The 13,738-nt window shown below is 36.9% G+C and overlaps 1 protein-coding gene and 1 long non-coding RNA gene across 3 annotated transcripts; one reads left to right on the top strand and one right to left on the bottom strand.

Annotated features, from left to right (window-relative positions):
- Nucleotides 1-1,499: 1,499 nt before the first annotated feature.
- LOC113277857 lies at nucleotides 1,500-4,499 on the bottom strand. Of its 2 annotated transcripts, XR_003325173.1 has the most exons (3): nucleotides 4,365-4,499; nucleotides 2,777-2,920; nucleotides 1,500-2,688 (listed from the first exon to the last, which is right to left on the bottom strand). It is a non-coding gene; the product is annotated as an uncharacterized LOC113277857 (long non-coding RNA). The 2 variants fall into 2 exon arrangements; XR_003325172.1 differs by having other exon boundaries at nucleotides 1,500-2,920.
- Nucleotides 4,500-5,701: 1,202 nt separating this feature from the next.
- Nucleotides 5,702-12,880, top strand: LOC113282864. Its single transcript, XM_026531968.1, has 24 exons — nucleotides 5,702-6,194; nucleotides 7,307-7,524; nucleotides 7,650-7,755; nucleotides 7,884-7,985; nucleotides 8,172-8,231; nucleotides 8,329-8,407; nucleotides 8,526-8,673; nucleotides 8,853-8,976; nucleotides 9,122-9,302; nucleotides 9,439-9,467; nucleotides 9,580-9,728; nucleotides 10,158-10,260; nucleotides 10,365-10,460; nucleotides 10,571-10,620; nucleotides 10,707-10,830; nucleotides 10,923-10,985; nucleotides 11,097-11,156; nucleotides 11,282-11,443; nucleotides 11,555-11,628; nucleotides 11,716-11,809; nucleotides 11,891-12,027; nucleotides 12,132-12,212; nucleotides 12,310-12,415; nucleotides 12,567-12,880. The coding sequence occupies exons 1-24, from the start codon at nucleotides 6,021-6,023 to the stop codon at nucleotides 12,636-12,638; spliced, it is 2,592 nt and encodes an 863-aa protein (XP_026387753.1). The 5' UTR covers nucleotides 5,702-6,020; the 3' UTR covers nucleotides 12,639-12,880.
- The last annotated feature ends 858 nt before the right edge of the window (nucleotides 12,881-13,738 follow it).

Below are 13,738 nucleotides of genomic sequence, written 5' to 3'. Positions count from 1 at the left end.
CCGTTTGAGCAAGAAGTCCCGTTTGAACAAGAGTTTTACTAAGTTCTATAAAAAGAGAGCGAAAACTTAAACCTCTCCGGTTGAATTTCTGTTCTCTGTTTCCCTCTTTTCCTAGGAAACTGAAGTGATTTTATTTCTTCATCTCAGATGTCAATAACGTTCAACCTTGATCCTCCGTTAGTTGATTTTCAACTAAGTCCCACTGTTGCTCTCTTCTCCGATGAAGGGAAGAAGATTTCTGAATCGCATTTTACGTATAACTGGTTAGTAAGTTTAGTTGATTATTTACTTTTTAATGTCTAGGTATTCTCAAAAACAGTTCTTTTGTTGTTTTCTTGAAAATCTGCGATCAAAATCCATAATTATAGTCATCGTTTTTTATTTCTTGAGTTGGGTTTCGGAATTTCGGTATTTCTTGAAAATCTGTTCTTCATACGTCACCTAAGCATGTATGGATTAAAGACTGAAGAGAAAAAAACTATTCTCTGTGTGCACAATTCCATTGCAAAAGTGTAATCAATTCATACTGCATTGGGTTCAAGTCGTAGTCATTCATTGTGTTTCAACTTACATGTGTTTTTAATACTTTGTCCTTGTCATTGCTTCATATGTGCACTTTGCAGGTACAGGCTAGAGACGAAAGAAAGACTTATGTGCACAGAGAGAGGCCAAGTAGCTCAGACCCATCAGGTGAATATTCTGATGTTAAACAAAGTTTGCACTGCTCCGCTAAGTGTTACCAGGATCACTGGCTTAACCACTGCAAGCAGCATTCCCTGATAGCTGGTTTGTTAAAGACGTCGCCCAATGATGTTCTTTCCGAGCGTAGTAATAATGGTGTCGATCGTTTGGACTTCAAAAAATTAGAAAAGGTTGTAGAAATTTATGTTAAAGTTGGTTCTATGTTCCTACCCAAGACGATTTTGGTTACAAGTTGAAATTGGAGGTAGTCGCATCATCACCCATTGACAATGGGAAACCTCGGATACAAATTGAAGCGGAGACAAAAATCGTCATCTTTCCACCCCCTCTTCGCCATATGGTTCCAGTCACACCTTTGCATGCTCCTGCTTCTATGTCATTTACGTTTCTCTCCTATAATATTCTCGCGGATCACTTGACTAGAAATGGCAGCGTAGAAACATTTGAATTGCTTCATCTCTCCTGAACAAAGTTTTATTTCATCTGAAGTTGAAGGAGGCTTTAGTTTCTAGTTACTGCCCCAGTTACTTCAGAGTAACATTTTCTATTATGTTTCAGTGCTGCACATACTTTCATAAAGAAGGGCGAAAGTATGTGAAACAGCTGCATAACATTTTCTCTGAAATTCTGCTTTGTTCCATAATATTTCCAATCTTATTAAATTTTGTAAAACAGCTGCAACTTTCAATTCCTGGTTAGTTCAATTGTCCTATAATACTGTAGTTCAGATGATGAATAAAGTCCATGCTATTTAAAGATAACACAGCACCCAAATTAAGTATTCAGGAGTGCAAGAATTAAAAGAAGCTATGATTGGTTTTTTGTTATAAATGGTATACAAAGAGAGAGTGTAGAATGAAAAAGAGTTTTCTCAGTGCCCCCCTTGCATTCTGAGGTTGTCACACAAAAGACAAACTATGCTTCAAAACTGAAATAAACTTATTCCATACTTGCAAAAACCGTAATATGAAACTTCCAAGCTTCAGAGGATCTGAAATATCCTCTCCCTTTCAATCTACCACGTTCCAAGGACCTTGAAACCAACCTGCACATTCTTCTCTATCTTCGACTCCTTGTCATTCTGGAAAACTGGATTCTCACCAGGGAAGTGATTGTAATCTTCCAACTTTGTAGCCGCAAGAAAAACCGTTTTAATGGGACCACAGCTTAAGAACCCCCTGTTTCATAATCTTGTCTACCACGCCACACACGATCTCTCCCTTGAACGGTGATACACTTGAAAACAACAGGCAAGAGAATGTTGCCTGTTTCTATGTGTTCCAAGGAAGTAGGAGTCACAAAATACCCATACTCCGAGGTAGCTTTGTGGTTTGAGAAGTCCTCCAACAATTGCAAGATTATAGCTCATTGGAGAAGCAGCCCTTACCGTGCAGCTGCTAGGCAGACACCATTACATACCATGCAATTCTGTATCCAGATATATGATTGTTTACCTTCCCCAAATAATAAAGGAGCTGCTTCAATAAATATTGAAACTAGGAAACATTTTTCTTTCTCTTTTTTAATGCCAAAAAGTCATATACTGTTCAGTTAAACATACTATTTTCAATACTGATATAATCCTAATAGATACGTAAAATACATAAATCAGAAAACCTGTCAACTACTAGGACAAGGTTTCCAGGTCGTAGACACGGTAAGAATGCAAGATATGTCTAGTGACACTTATCAGCTATTACTACTGGGTATAAAAGAATCATCAACATAGAGCATATTAACATATCTGGGTGTCTACATTTGCATTTTCATTGTCGATCTACAAGTCCACATGTGCCATATATGTTTAAAGGAGCTCGTAAGTTGTATCTGCAGTAAACGTACATTTTACCCAAAATCATATCTCGGTTAATCAAGGCAGACAAAGCAGTTGGATGATTCGTGCTGGTGCAGCAAATATACTGATATACAAAGGGATTGAGTAATGAAAAATAGCTTCTTTCTTAACAAACTGCAAGGGGCTTGTAGCTGCAAAGAAGGCATAACCAAGAAAGAATACATAACACTTGAACCAAAGAAACCCATAAAAAGCAGCATAAGTTACATAAATACCAACCTGGAGAAAGACATAAACCAACAATAAGATGGGAAGGTCTGCCAGGAAACGCCTCCTCCTCTCTTCTTTTCTTCACACTACACACAACACTTCCCTGCTACAGCTTTCACTTCTTTGATCAATTTCGGTACTACTAGTGTTTGCCTGTTTGGTTAAAAATACACACACCCAATTTTAAGTTAACCGTTGCAACAATTGGGTCTGGCTGCATATAACAGTGAATCCATTTTTGTGCACATTTCTTTCAGATGCCAAGAAAACTGCAAAATGCTCATAGGATTGACAGGAGACGGGAAACAAATGCTTAACATACTACAACCAGAGTTTTCGTTGTAAACCCCTTGACCCTTGTACACTGAGGTTAGCAAGAATTTGCGCAACCAAACTAGACGAAAAGTATTCTTACACCCTACTCATTTCTGATACAATATATGCATTTGCATAGTCAATTTACTAAGTCCACATGTGCCTCATATGCTTGAAGGAGCTCATATTTACTATTATGTACAGTTTCTCAAAATCATATATCAGTTATCGAAAGAGATAAAAGACAGTTGTATGATTCGTGTTGTTGCAGTAAAGAGACTGATAAACAAAGAAATTAAGGAAAAAGCTTCTTTTTTTAAAACTGCAAGGGTCTTCTAGCTGCTATGAGGGCATAACCCAGAAAGGACAACTACTTGAGTGTCTGGAACAACTGACATACACCAAACAAATTCAGGTGTATGAAAAATCAGACTAATTGTAATACCAGTAAGAAGGCCTGAAAATGGTGCAACTTAAATAGAAATTGTAGTCTGCAGAGCTTGTAAAGAATCCGCTAAATCAAAATTCCAAACCTATGTTACTCACCAAGTAACTGTGACATTGAACCTAAAATCTATGTCTCATTTCGCCCCCTATTTCTGTTGACGGAAACTATAATGGCATAATATCGGAAGAATTCTTATGTGACTTGCAAGGGTTTCACAGCTTGTACGAACTAATAACCAAGAGAGGCCAAGTATTTGACTGTCTAGATCAAGTAAGTAGTACTACGGTAGACAAATTGAGATGTAAGAAACGGATGAATTAGTAAAACTAAACCAAATACTGTGGACTAAGACTCAATGTGATATCATATAACTCATAAATGCAAACGAGAATGCTGCTATTTTGATGATGGGTATTCTTAGATACAGTTGATAAGTAATAATGCATCCATCTGCTAATCGAGTTTTTTTGTCAGTCTCTATTCTAAGACCAATAGGAATACATATAAGATAGCTAAATGTAGTCCTCAGAGCTTGTATAAAATCCAAACAATAACCTTAAATTCTAGCTTTTCCAGATAATACAGAACATAGAGTGCTAGATGTCTCATGGATTTCACACACACCAACAAACCCTCCTTCCCATTTGAACCCTTTATTTGATTTTTTACCAAATTTTGAGACCTAATTACAACTAGTGTTCTTGCATGGATTGATAACACAGAAAAAAAAAATACCTAAATGAAATACCAACACAAACAAAATCAATAAATGAAATTTAGAAAAACCCTAAATGCAAACGCAAACAATTTCTCTTAGAATGAGCAGAAAAATACCATTCTGAAGAGAGAGCAACAATGGGGGCAGCAGCAGCAAGATGGGGAAGTAAGGAAACGCCTCTTGCAGTGTATGGTGTTTGCCTGAACAACGGAGTCACTTTAGTCGTGCTAAATTTGAGTTTGGGCTTTGAGGGCCATTGCCAACCCTTTGGAATGGCATTTGATATTACACTCTGCTTACACCCTCTACTGTGATTAGCATGGTAACTTTTCTATTCTCTTATTTTACCTTTTATGCAGGCAAAATCTGCAGTTGGTCTTATTTTACTGCTTGTTCCAGTTTGATCTTATAATTTATTATTACATTCCAGTGGGTTTGTTCCTCTGATTAAAAAACGTGAAAAGGATGTTTTTATTTGAAAGTTAAGCCGTTGGTTATTTTCTTATGACATGGAGCACCATATTACCACTTGTTCACCTGTGCCAACTCACAAGCATATCATGTCCGGGGCATGGGAATGAATGCAGCTAGATTGGCCATTTCAATCTTGTCTCTTTCCAGAGATATTGATAGAGCTGCAGTCCAATTTGATAACCCTTTTCTTACTTTTTTTTTTCTTTTTTTCTTCAAGTATATATTGGGCTGAAACAGAAATGATACACGTACCGAAGCAGTGCACCATGATCAGATCCAAGGATTATTAGGACAGTTCTGGGAAAGATTTGCAGGGGGTGAGGTCCATCATCTTTTTTTTTCTCCACGGTGCATTGCTGCGGTACACCAAACATTTATGGGGCTGAAATGAAGCCAACGAGATCATATACTATTAGCTAGGTGAGTTCACAATCACATTTTTTTTTCTTTCTAGGAGTCTGGTGTTACGTGCTATAATCCTGTTTTTCCTTTCTTAAACAGTCCCACTGGGGTATAATCAAATGTTGAATTTGTTGCCTTGACTCACTCATAACTGGAAGGAACCAGGCACGAAGATGGTAATGGTACTAGTTTAGTCAGAAAAGAACACGAAGATAACTCTAATAAATGAACAGTAGAGCGATTCATTTTTTGTGGTTGATATAATAAATGACTACGTATACACTTACGAGTCCACATGGATAACCGGTGTTTTTGTGTGGTTCTCATTTTGATACATCACATATCCGATGAAAAGTGTACTCTTCTCTTCTGCATGTGCCCATTCTTCTTTCATACATCGGACAAAATATGGACTCGACTAGTACTCCATATTGTCTGGCTATTCAGTAAACTGTCAATAAACTGGTGCCTTGATGTTTTGGCTTTGATTTCCAGACATGATTAGTCAAGTAATATTTCCGGTCAGACCAACGTGTAGTTATGCATTATAAAGTGAATAGACTGGCCATCTTAATTTGTAAACATTTATATATATATTTCAGAGCAGTCTCTATCCGTGTCTCTTTGTCTATACCAACTAGACTAGAAGGCTCCTCCTCTTCATTATCAATTTCATCCAATCGTTAGTCTCCTCCTTCCTACCAAATTAGGCTCCTCTGAGACTGAGAGAGATAAAGAGCTTGGGAGGGAGTTTTTATCATGAAGTTTCAGGCCTGAAATTTCTTAATTTCTGACTACATACATTATCCTTGAAATCTATCCAAACTTTATCTCATCTCTTTCTTGCACTCTCTAGCTTCTTGTCGGTGTGCACTTGAGCAAAGTGTTGTGATAAAATGAGGATAGCAGTGATTGGAGCTGGTATTAGTGGTCTAGTATCAGCTTATGTTCTTGCAAAGGAAGGTGTTGATGTGGCGCTTTATGAGAAGCAAGATTACTTGGGTGGTCATGCTAGGACTGTTACCTTTGAAGGTGTTGATTTGGACTTGGGGTTCATGGTCTTCAATCGTGTAAGTTGTTATCTTCATCTCAATTTTGTCATAACTAGTAGTATTTTCATTTTCAATGGTTGGTATTACATGAGAATTTGACGTATCAGATTAAAACTATGTAATCTAGATTTGATGTTCATGTAGTACTCACTACCTCTATATTATCAAAAATGATTAACCCAACCAAAGATAAACCTAGACTTGATTCACAACTAATTTAAAGCCACGTCTGAAAGTACAATTACTTTAACTTTTTATGTGTCGACTTGATTTCTCAAATTTTACTGTCTCTCAATGTTGTTGCAATCAATATCTAAATGAAACAACCGGGGGTGAAATACAAACACACATGGTGAAAAAAAACAAGCACACCAGTGAATTATGTGAGTGATAAAATGTAAATAGCAGCAGGCCTATGTGAAGAAAGGGACCAAAGACGTTCTACTTTTGCTTGTAGCTTTTATTTCTTCGTCAACTACTCTTGCTTCTATGTATTTCTCTCGGAGTTTTGCACAGTTGGTACTAAATAATTAATTTTAATTACCTCGACACCTATAAAAAATACTGCTAAGCAAAGTCCAAAAATATAGTACTAATGTACTGGTATTCATCCACTTGAAGAGAATCATTGGTAGTCAATTATTTGTAGCTACCCAACAAAACTCATCGAAAAGATTAAAGAAGAAAAAAAAAATCTTATTCTAAAACTGGTTATGTAATCAAAATTGTGGTTTTAGTTAGGCCATCGATATCAAAATAAATAAATAAATGTATTAACAATTTGTCAGTTTACCTGCCCAGAAATAATTAACAATTTTGTAAGTACAAGAAATTGGATATGCTTCTATTTTGGGACCTATGTAATGGTGTACAGATTATTCGACCTTAGTTTGTGTTTATAGCGTTATAGAGTTGTCTTGGCTAGGTCCAATGCCAACGCCTAAGCTTATGGTGCCTGATAGAAAGAATCCGCCTATTAGCAAGTTAATGGGATACCGGACCGGTGTGTTGAACTGAGAAAAATTCACATACACAATGGGAGGCTCAGGGAACTAAAAGTATATTCAAAGACCACCCCAACTACCCATAGCTAAGGAGTTATTAACTGAAACTATATCGAAGCCATGCAGGTAACATACCCAAATATGATGGAGTTTTTTGAGAGTCTTGGAGTTGATATGGAGACATCAGATATGTCATTCTCTGTCAGCTTAGACAAAGGCAAGGGTTGTGAATGGGGAAGCCGAAACGGGTTCTCAGGCTTATTTTCTCAAAAGAGGAACATTGTCAATCCTTACTTCTGGCAAGTGATCCGAGAAATTATCAAGTTCAAGGAAGACGTAATTCAGTAAGTCCTTGTCATTTCTTTTTTGTCTACTCTTCTGTGAACTTGCCTAAATCCTACCTTGACTTGCATAATTGTTGCCACATTATTCCCCTGCAGAAACCTTACAGTTTAGATTCTATGAACAGGTACATTGAGCATCTGGAAAGCAATCCTGACATTGATCGCAATGAAACCTTAGGCCACTTCATTAAGTCCAAAGGATACTCTCAGTTATTTCAGAAAGCTTATCTGGTGAGATTACAAATTCATTTAACTAGTCAAATTCTTATAGTTTCTTACGTTTTGTACCATAAGTTGTTCCTGTACACTGAATGCTCAATTACTAAAACGTATATGTCTCTCGATAATGATTTCTTCAGATTCCATTTTGTGGGTCTATATGGTCATGCTCTTCAGAAGGAGTAATGAGCTTTTCAGCCTTTTCAGTTCTTTCATTTTGCCGCAACCATCATTTGCTACAGGTATATTTTCCTTCAATTACCTTCAGATGTTAGTGCTCCATATGAACTAGAGCTGAAATAGCATTGAGTGTCAGTTTTTCAAAATCTTTGATCTTGTTTTCCTTAAAGTGCCAATACCATATAATTTTGCTAAGTATTTCAAGAAGATAAATTTGCCATTACATTTAGCTGGTATTTATTGTACAGCTCTTTGGCCGACCCCAGTGGCTTACGGTTAGATGGCGTTCACAGTCTTACATTGACAAGGTGCTTTATCGTTTACTACTTTATTTAAGACAGGAACCTTTATCTATGTGCATTTCGCCATCTAACTGCATGGCTTGCTATGAAATGAAACTGTCAGGTAACGGAGGAATTGGATCGCCGTGGTTGTCAAATAAAAACAGGCTACGCAGTAAACTCTGTTTCAACATTTGACGGAGGTTCATTCTTACACTCGTGTTTTTAATATCGCAAAACCTGAAAACCCAGAAGCTGCGGCACTATTTCTAAAAACTATACGAGTTTTGATGTTTATGCTATGACAAAATCTTTTTGCAGGTTGCACTGTAACATGCTTAGATGGTTCAAGTGAAAGCTACGACGCTTGCATAATGGGTGTCCATGCACCTGATGCTTTGAGCATGTTAGGAGAAGAAGTAACATATGAGGAAAAAAGAATACTTGGAGCCTTTCAATATGCCAGCAGGTATCGTTTTTCATTATTACCAAAATTATCCCAGTATTGAAAATCCAAGTGCTGGACTGTCCTGTGCAATTTATGTGGTTGGAATGGAAACCAACGCCATCTGTCTCTGCAGCGGTTAACCTCAAAAATTTATGTCTATGCAAGAGAAAACTATAATTTGTTGTATTGGCATTTGGCAGTGATATATTCCTTCATCACGACAAAAATCTAATGCCTCGAAACCAGGCAGCATGGAGTTCATGGAATTTTCTGGGGAACACAGGAAACAGAATCTGCTTGACATATTGGCTCAATGTACTCCAGGTTGGTGATTGATCACACATTTGTATTTATTTATGTAACTTTTCTGATCAATGTTATCTGAATAATATTGCTTTCTGGGATTTCTTTAAACTCCTGTCTGTCATTGATATCTCCGAATAATATCACTTCAATTTCCACTGTGCAGAATCTTGATGAAACTGGTGAACCTTTCTTTGTGACTCTCAATCCACCTCATACACCTGATAATACATTGCTCAAATGGACCACAAGTCATCCAATTCCTTCAGTTGCTGCCTCAAAAGCTTCTCTTGAGCTTGATCAAATCCAAGGCAATAGAGGAATATGGTTTTGTGGAGCATATCAGGGTGAGCTCTACTTTTTCATTTTCAGCTATAGTCAATTGAAAAAAAAAAAATGTATGCAAAATAAGCCTAGAAAGGGAAATAGTACGACAAATCTGAGTTGGTTTTCCTTGTACTTACCACAAATATTTATTGGCAGGTTATGGATTCCATGAGGATGGACTAAAGGTAATAGATTTTCTCTCAGCATCAAGTGTTCAAGAGTATATCCTGGCATGGACAAGATAAGCTTGAAGCTACTTGTTTTGACCTTGAGTAGTAAATCTTGGTCTTTTTTCAGGCAGGCATGATTGCTGCGCATAGTGTACTTGGAAGGAACTGTAATTTATTAACAAATAAAAAGCATATGGTACCTTCTCTGACAGAAACAGGAGCACGCCTTTTCGTGACTAGATTCCTTGGTAATTTTATCTCCACAGGTAGTTTGATGTAAGTATTTATCCCTGTGATGCATATACTTTGTTTCTACAATTACTAGTTTATGGTGTAGGGAGGAAACTGAGTCCTTGTTTGTTTAAATCGTTCACACTGTAAAAGTAGCATATTCTAGAATTGTTTGTGTTTCATCTCCAATTATCGGATAATGAACCTAGTCGAGGAGGGTGTAGAAAAATTTAGCCCATTGTATATTTTATCCTGGAGCCAAATTTAGCATCATGACAGAAGTAAAATTATGTGACGGAACATGACTAAAGTGATTGAAATACATAAAATTTGCGTTTTCTGCCTTAAATTTGAAGTCCTCCATCTAAGTCTGGCTTTTGCCTAATGCATTTGTAAATGGGAGCTTCTTCCTACTGCACATTACTGATAAAATCACTTCAGATTGTCTGCTAAGCTTCATTTTGTTAACCACAGTTTGTTAGAGGATGGAGGCACAGTTTACACGTTTGAGGGTACAAAAGGCAAATGTCATCTAAAATCTGTCCTGCGAGTTCACAATCCTCAGTTTTACTGGAAGGTGTGCACCTTGTTCTGAAATTGCAGTTTCCAACTCTAGTTGCCATACTATTACAACTTCCAAACTGAATAAAACTCAAAATGTACAATGTTTTGTTCAACCAGATTGCTACACAGGCTGATTTAGGCCTAGCAGATGCTTACATCAACGGCGATTTTTCCTTTGTTGACAAAGAAGAAGGTCTTCTAGATCTATTCATGGTACAGAGATCTAGTTTGGACACGGGGCTTCAATTTTACTCATGTAATTTTAAATTGTTCTCGTACAGTTACCTTCAACTAATTCCATACGGTAATACTATCTTTTGCAGATATTCATTGCCAATAGGGATATGAATAACTCGGTTAACACCAGTAAAAGGTATGCTAGAACACATTTTTGACATTTGCTTAACTAGTAATTGCCAGAGTGTCAGTACTCGAGGATTAACATGTAGTTGTTTTCAGGGGTTGGTGGACACCAATGTTTTTTACTGCTGGAATTGCATCTGCAAAGTACTTCATCAGGCATGTTTCAAGGCAAAATACACTAACACAAGCTCGCAGAAACATATCTAGACATTATGACCTGGTCTGCGTCTTTCTAGGCTGATATGTTTATTTACTTATTTTGCTTGAATCTCTATGAACTTAACTGACAATTACTTACATTTGTTCTTGTAGAGTAACGATCTGTTTGCACTGTTCTTAGATGACTCAATGACATATTCATGTGCTATTTTTAAGGTCTAATTCTGTCTCTTTCGAGAATGTTTACCTTAAGCAATAAGAGACTCATAGTTTACACATTTTCTATACTACCACATCACTTCAACTCTTGTGCGCATATGTCTACAGAAAGACGGTGAAGACTTGAAGGTTGCACAAATGAGAAAAATATCACTTTTGATTGAAAAGGTACAGCTTCTCCTGAAACTACCATTACATGATGCAGCTAAGTTGGGACTTCGTATATCTGTCAATGTCTCTATATGATTGGTGGAGTATTTGATTTTTCCATATATTCTCCGTACGTTATTTAGGCTAAAGTTGAAAGCAAACATGAAGTTCTTGAGATTGGATGTGGTTGGGGTACCTTGGCTATAGAACTTGTGAGAAGAACTGGATGTAAATACACTGGCATCACATTGTCCGAGGAACAATTGAAATATGCAGAAATTAAAGTGAAAGAAGCTGGCCTTCAGGTATTTTCTTAACTGACGAAATGATGTTATCAAAGCATGTAATCTTACATTTCATTTCAGAAGTCTTTTTTTCTTTCTTTTTGTGGTTTCTGACATGAAATCTACTTTCAGGACCGTATAAGGTTTCTTCTGTGTGATTACCGTCAAGTGCCTGATACCATCAAATACGATAGGATTATATCTTGGTACGTACTCCTAATTGCCACCGCTTTTCAAGTTGGTCCTATGTGTGATACAAAAATTTTGAGCAAACTGTGAAACGTTTTCAACAGTGAGATGTTAGAAGCAGTCGGGCATGAATTCATGGAGAGCTTTATGAGTTCATGTGATTCAGTTTTGGCTGAAAATGGTCTTCTTGTACTGCAGGTACCGCTGTTTTTCCCATTATCTGCAAAATTTAACTTCAAATTTGTGAATCTTATTTATTTTTTTTGCGCTTCCTGGTAGTTTATCTCAATCCCAGATGAACGATATAATGAATACAGACAAAGTTCGGATTTTATAAAGGAGTACATTTTCCCTGGAGGTTGTCTGCCATCTTTGAGTAGATTAACAACAGCTATGGCTGCTGCATCCAGACTCTGGTAAATCTTAGTGCACAGTCATAATAAATGTCATCATATTGCACCCCTTTCTTCTTGCTGATTTCCTTGAGGTTTCGATGTTCTAAACAAACTTACGAATGCAGTGTGGAGCACATTGAAAATATAGGAATTCATTATTACGAAACACTAATTCGTTGGAGGAATAATTTCATGGCAAGGCAGAGGTATGAGTAACTGCAATGTTTCGTCAAATATTTGCACTAGAGTTACCTTCAAGTTGCTCTCAGTGGTCTTATCGTGCTTTTATCTCTGGATTTGCAGTGAAATTATTGCACTAGGATTCGACGAAAAGTTCATCAGAACATGGGAGTATTACTTTATATACTGTGCTGCTGGGTTTAAAACACGCACACTTGGTGTCTATCAGGTAATCTGGGATGCATAACATTTTACAATGTGCCTGAACCAAAACACTACTTTGTTGAGTGGCTGGCGATGTCATTTGGACCTATTTTGTCAGGGTATCTAGTGCTGCCACGCAACCTCTATTTAACATTGTCTTGAACTCTGATGTGCAGATTGTGTTTTCTCGTCCTGGCAACCTTTCTGCATTCAAAGATCCTTACAAAAGCATCCCTTCAGACTTCTGAGTCGATGCCGTTGATTCCAATTTGTTTGTTTTGCTTCCACATCTACATCCCTTGACAATTCCAAGGGGTGTGTAGTTTTAGCATTGGTTTTGTTTAAATTATTTTCATCTTGTTATACAAGTCATTCAAATGATATCGATCAGAAAAGAATTGAAAAGAAAAATTGTTAAACAGGAGAAATTTTTACATGAAACTTTGGTGTGCTTGCGGCACCTTGCTTGGGTGCACTGGGTGCCCGTAAATTGGTTGTGAAATCATTTTGGCTTCATGATGTAAAAAGGAAAAAAACAACGGGCAAATAAGCAAACAATTTTGAAGTTATTAAATAAATATTTGATTCACAGAAGAATATAACGAAGCAATAAACTAATAAGAAAACATCTTTTTAAAACGAAAACGATACTGAGTTTCTGAATCATCTTTAGCACCTCGATAGTAGCCACCATCTCGACGAAGGCTCCGCCAACACTCATTTTCACAATGTTCCATATAATCTCTTTGTGGTTTGTAAGAAGTAAACTTCATTGTGTGCTCCTTTTTTGTATCAGGATCGTACCAGCTTGAGTCACACACAAATCCGTTGTTAACAAAACATTAACATAAAATCTCCAATAAAAAGTTTGTTTGTGGTATAGTGTATGCTCTCCCAGATCATCCTCACTTGAACTGTAATGGATTTTTAAAGCTACGTTTGGATCTATATCATTTTCATCGGTAACGGTCTTCTTTGCACAAATAGACTCAATATCATTAACTGATTGCGCGTAAAAGAGCGAGAAAATAAGAAGAGTGAGAAAGGTGGAAGAAGCAGATCCTAAAACTAAGAAACATGATGATTTTGACGACATTAAGATTGGAATTGGAAGCAGCCTCGTAAAAAACTAAGTGTAATTATAATGGATACTTCTCTCTTTTGCTTGAATATGCATTTATTTGCAGGAGGCATGGACGTATATATGGTAACGTTAAAAAAAGTTCATCCCAATATTCATCTCATAAGTTAAAGTTCTCCGTGTCCGTAGCCTAAATGCATTAAAACTTCACAAAATTGGTTAAAAAGATCAAAATCAACAATTCCTGGGTGAAAAGACATTTAGATA

This window comes from Papaver somniferum, chromosome 5, assembly GCF_003573695.1.
Source record: "Papaver somniferum cultivar HN1 chromosome 5, ASM357369v1, whole genome shotgun sequence".
In the NCBI taxonomy this organism is placed as follows: domain Eukaryota; kingdom Viridiplantae; phylum Streptophyta; class Magnoliopsida; order Ranunculales; family Papaveraceae; genus Papaver; species Papaver somniferum.
Note: the sequence above shows the minus strand (reverse complement) of the source record. Positions and strands in the feature narration are given on the sequence as shown.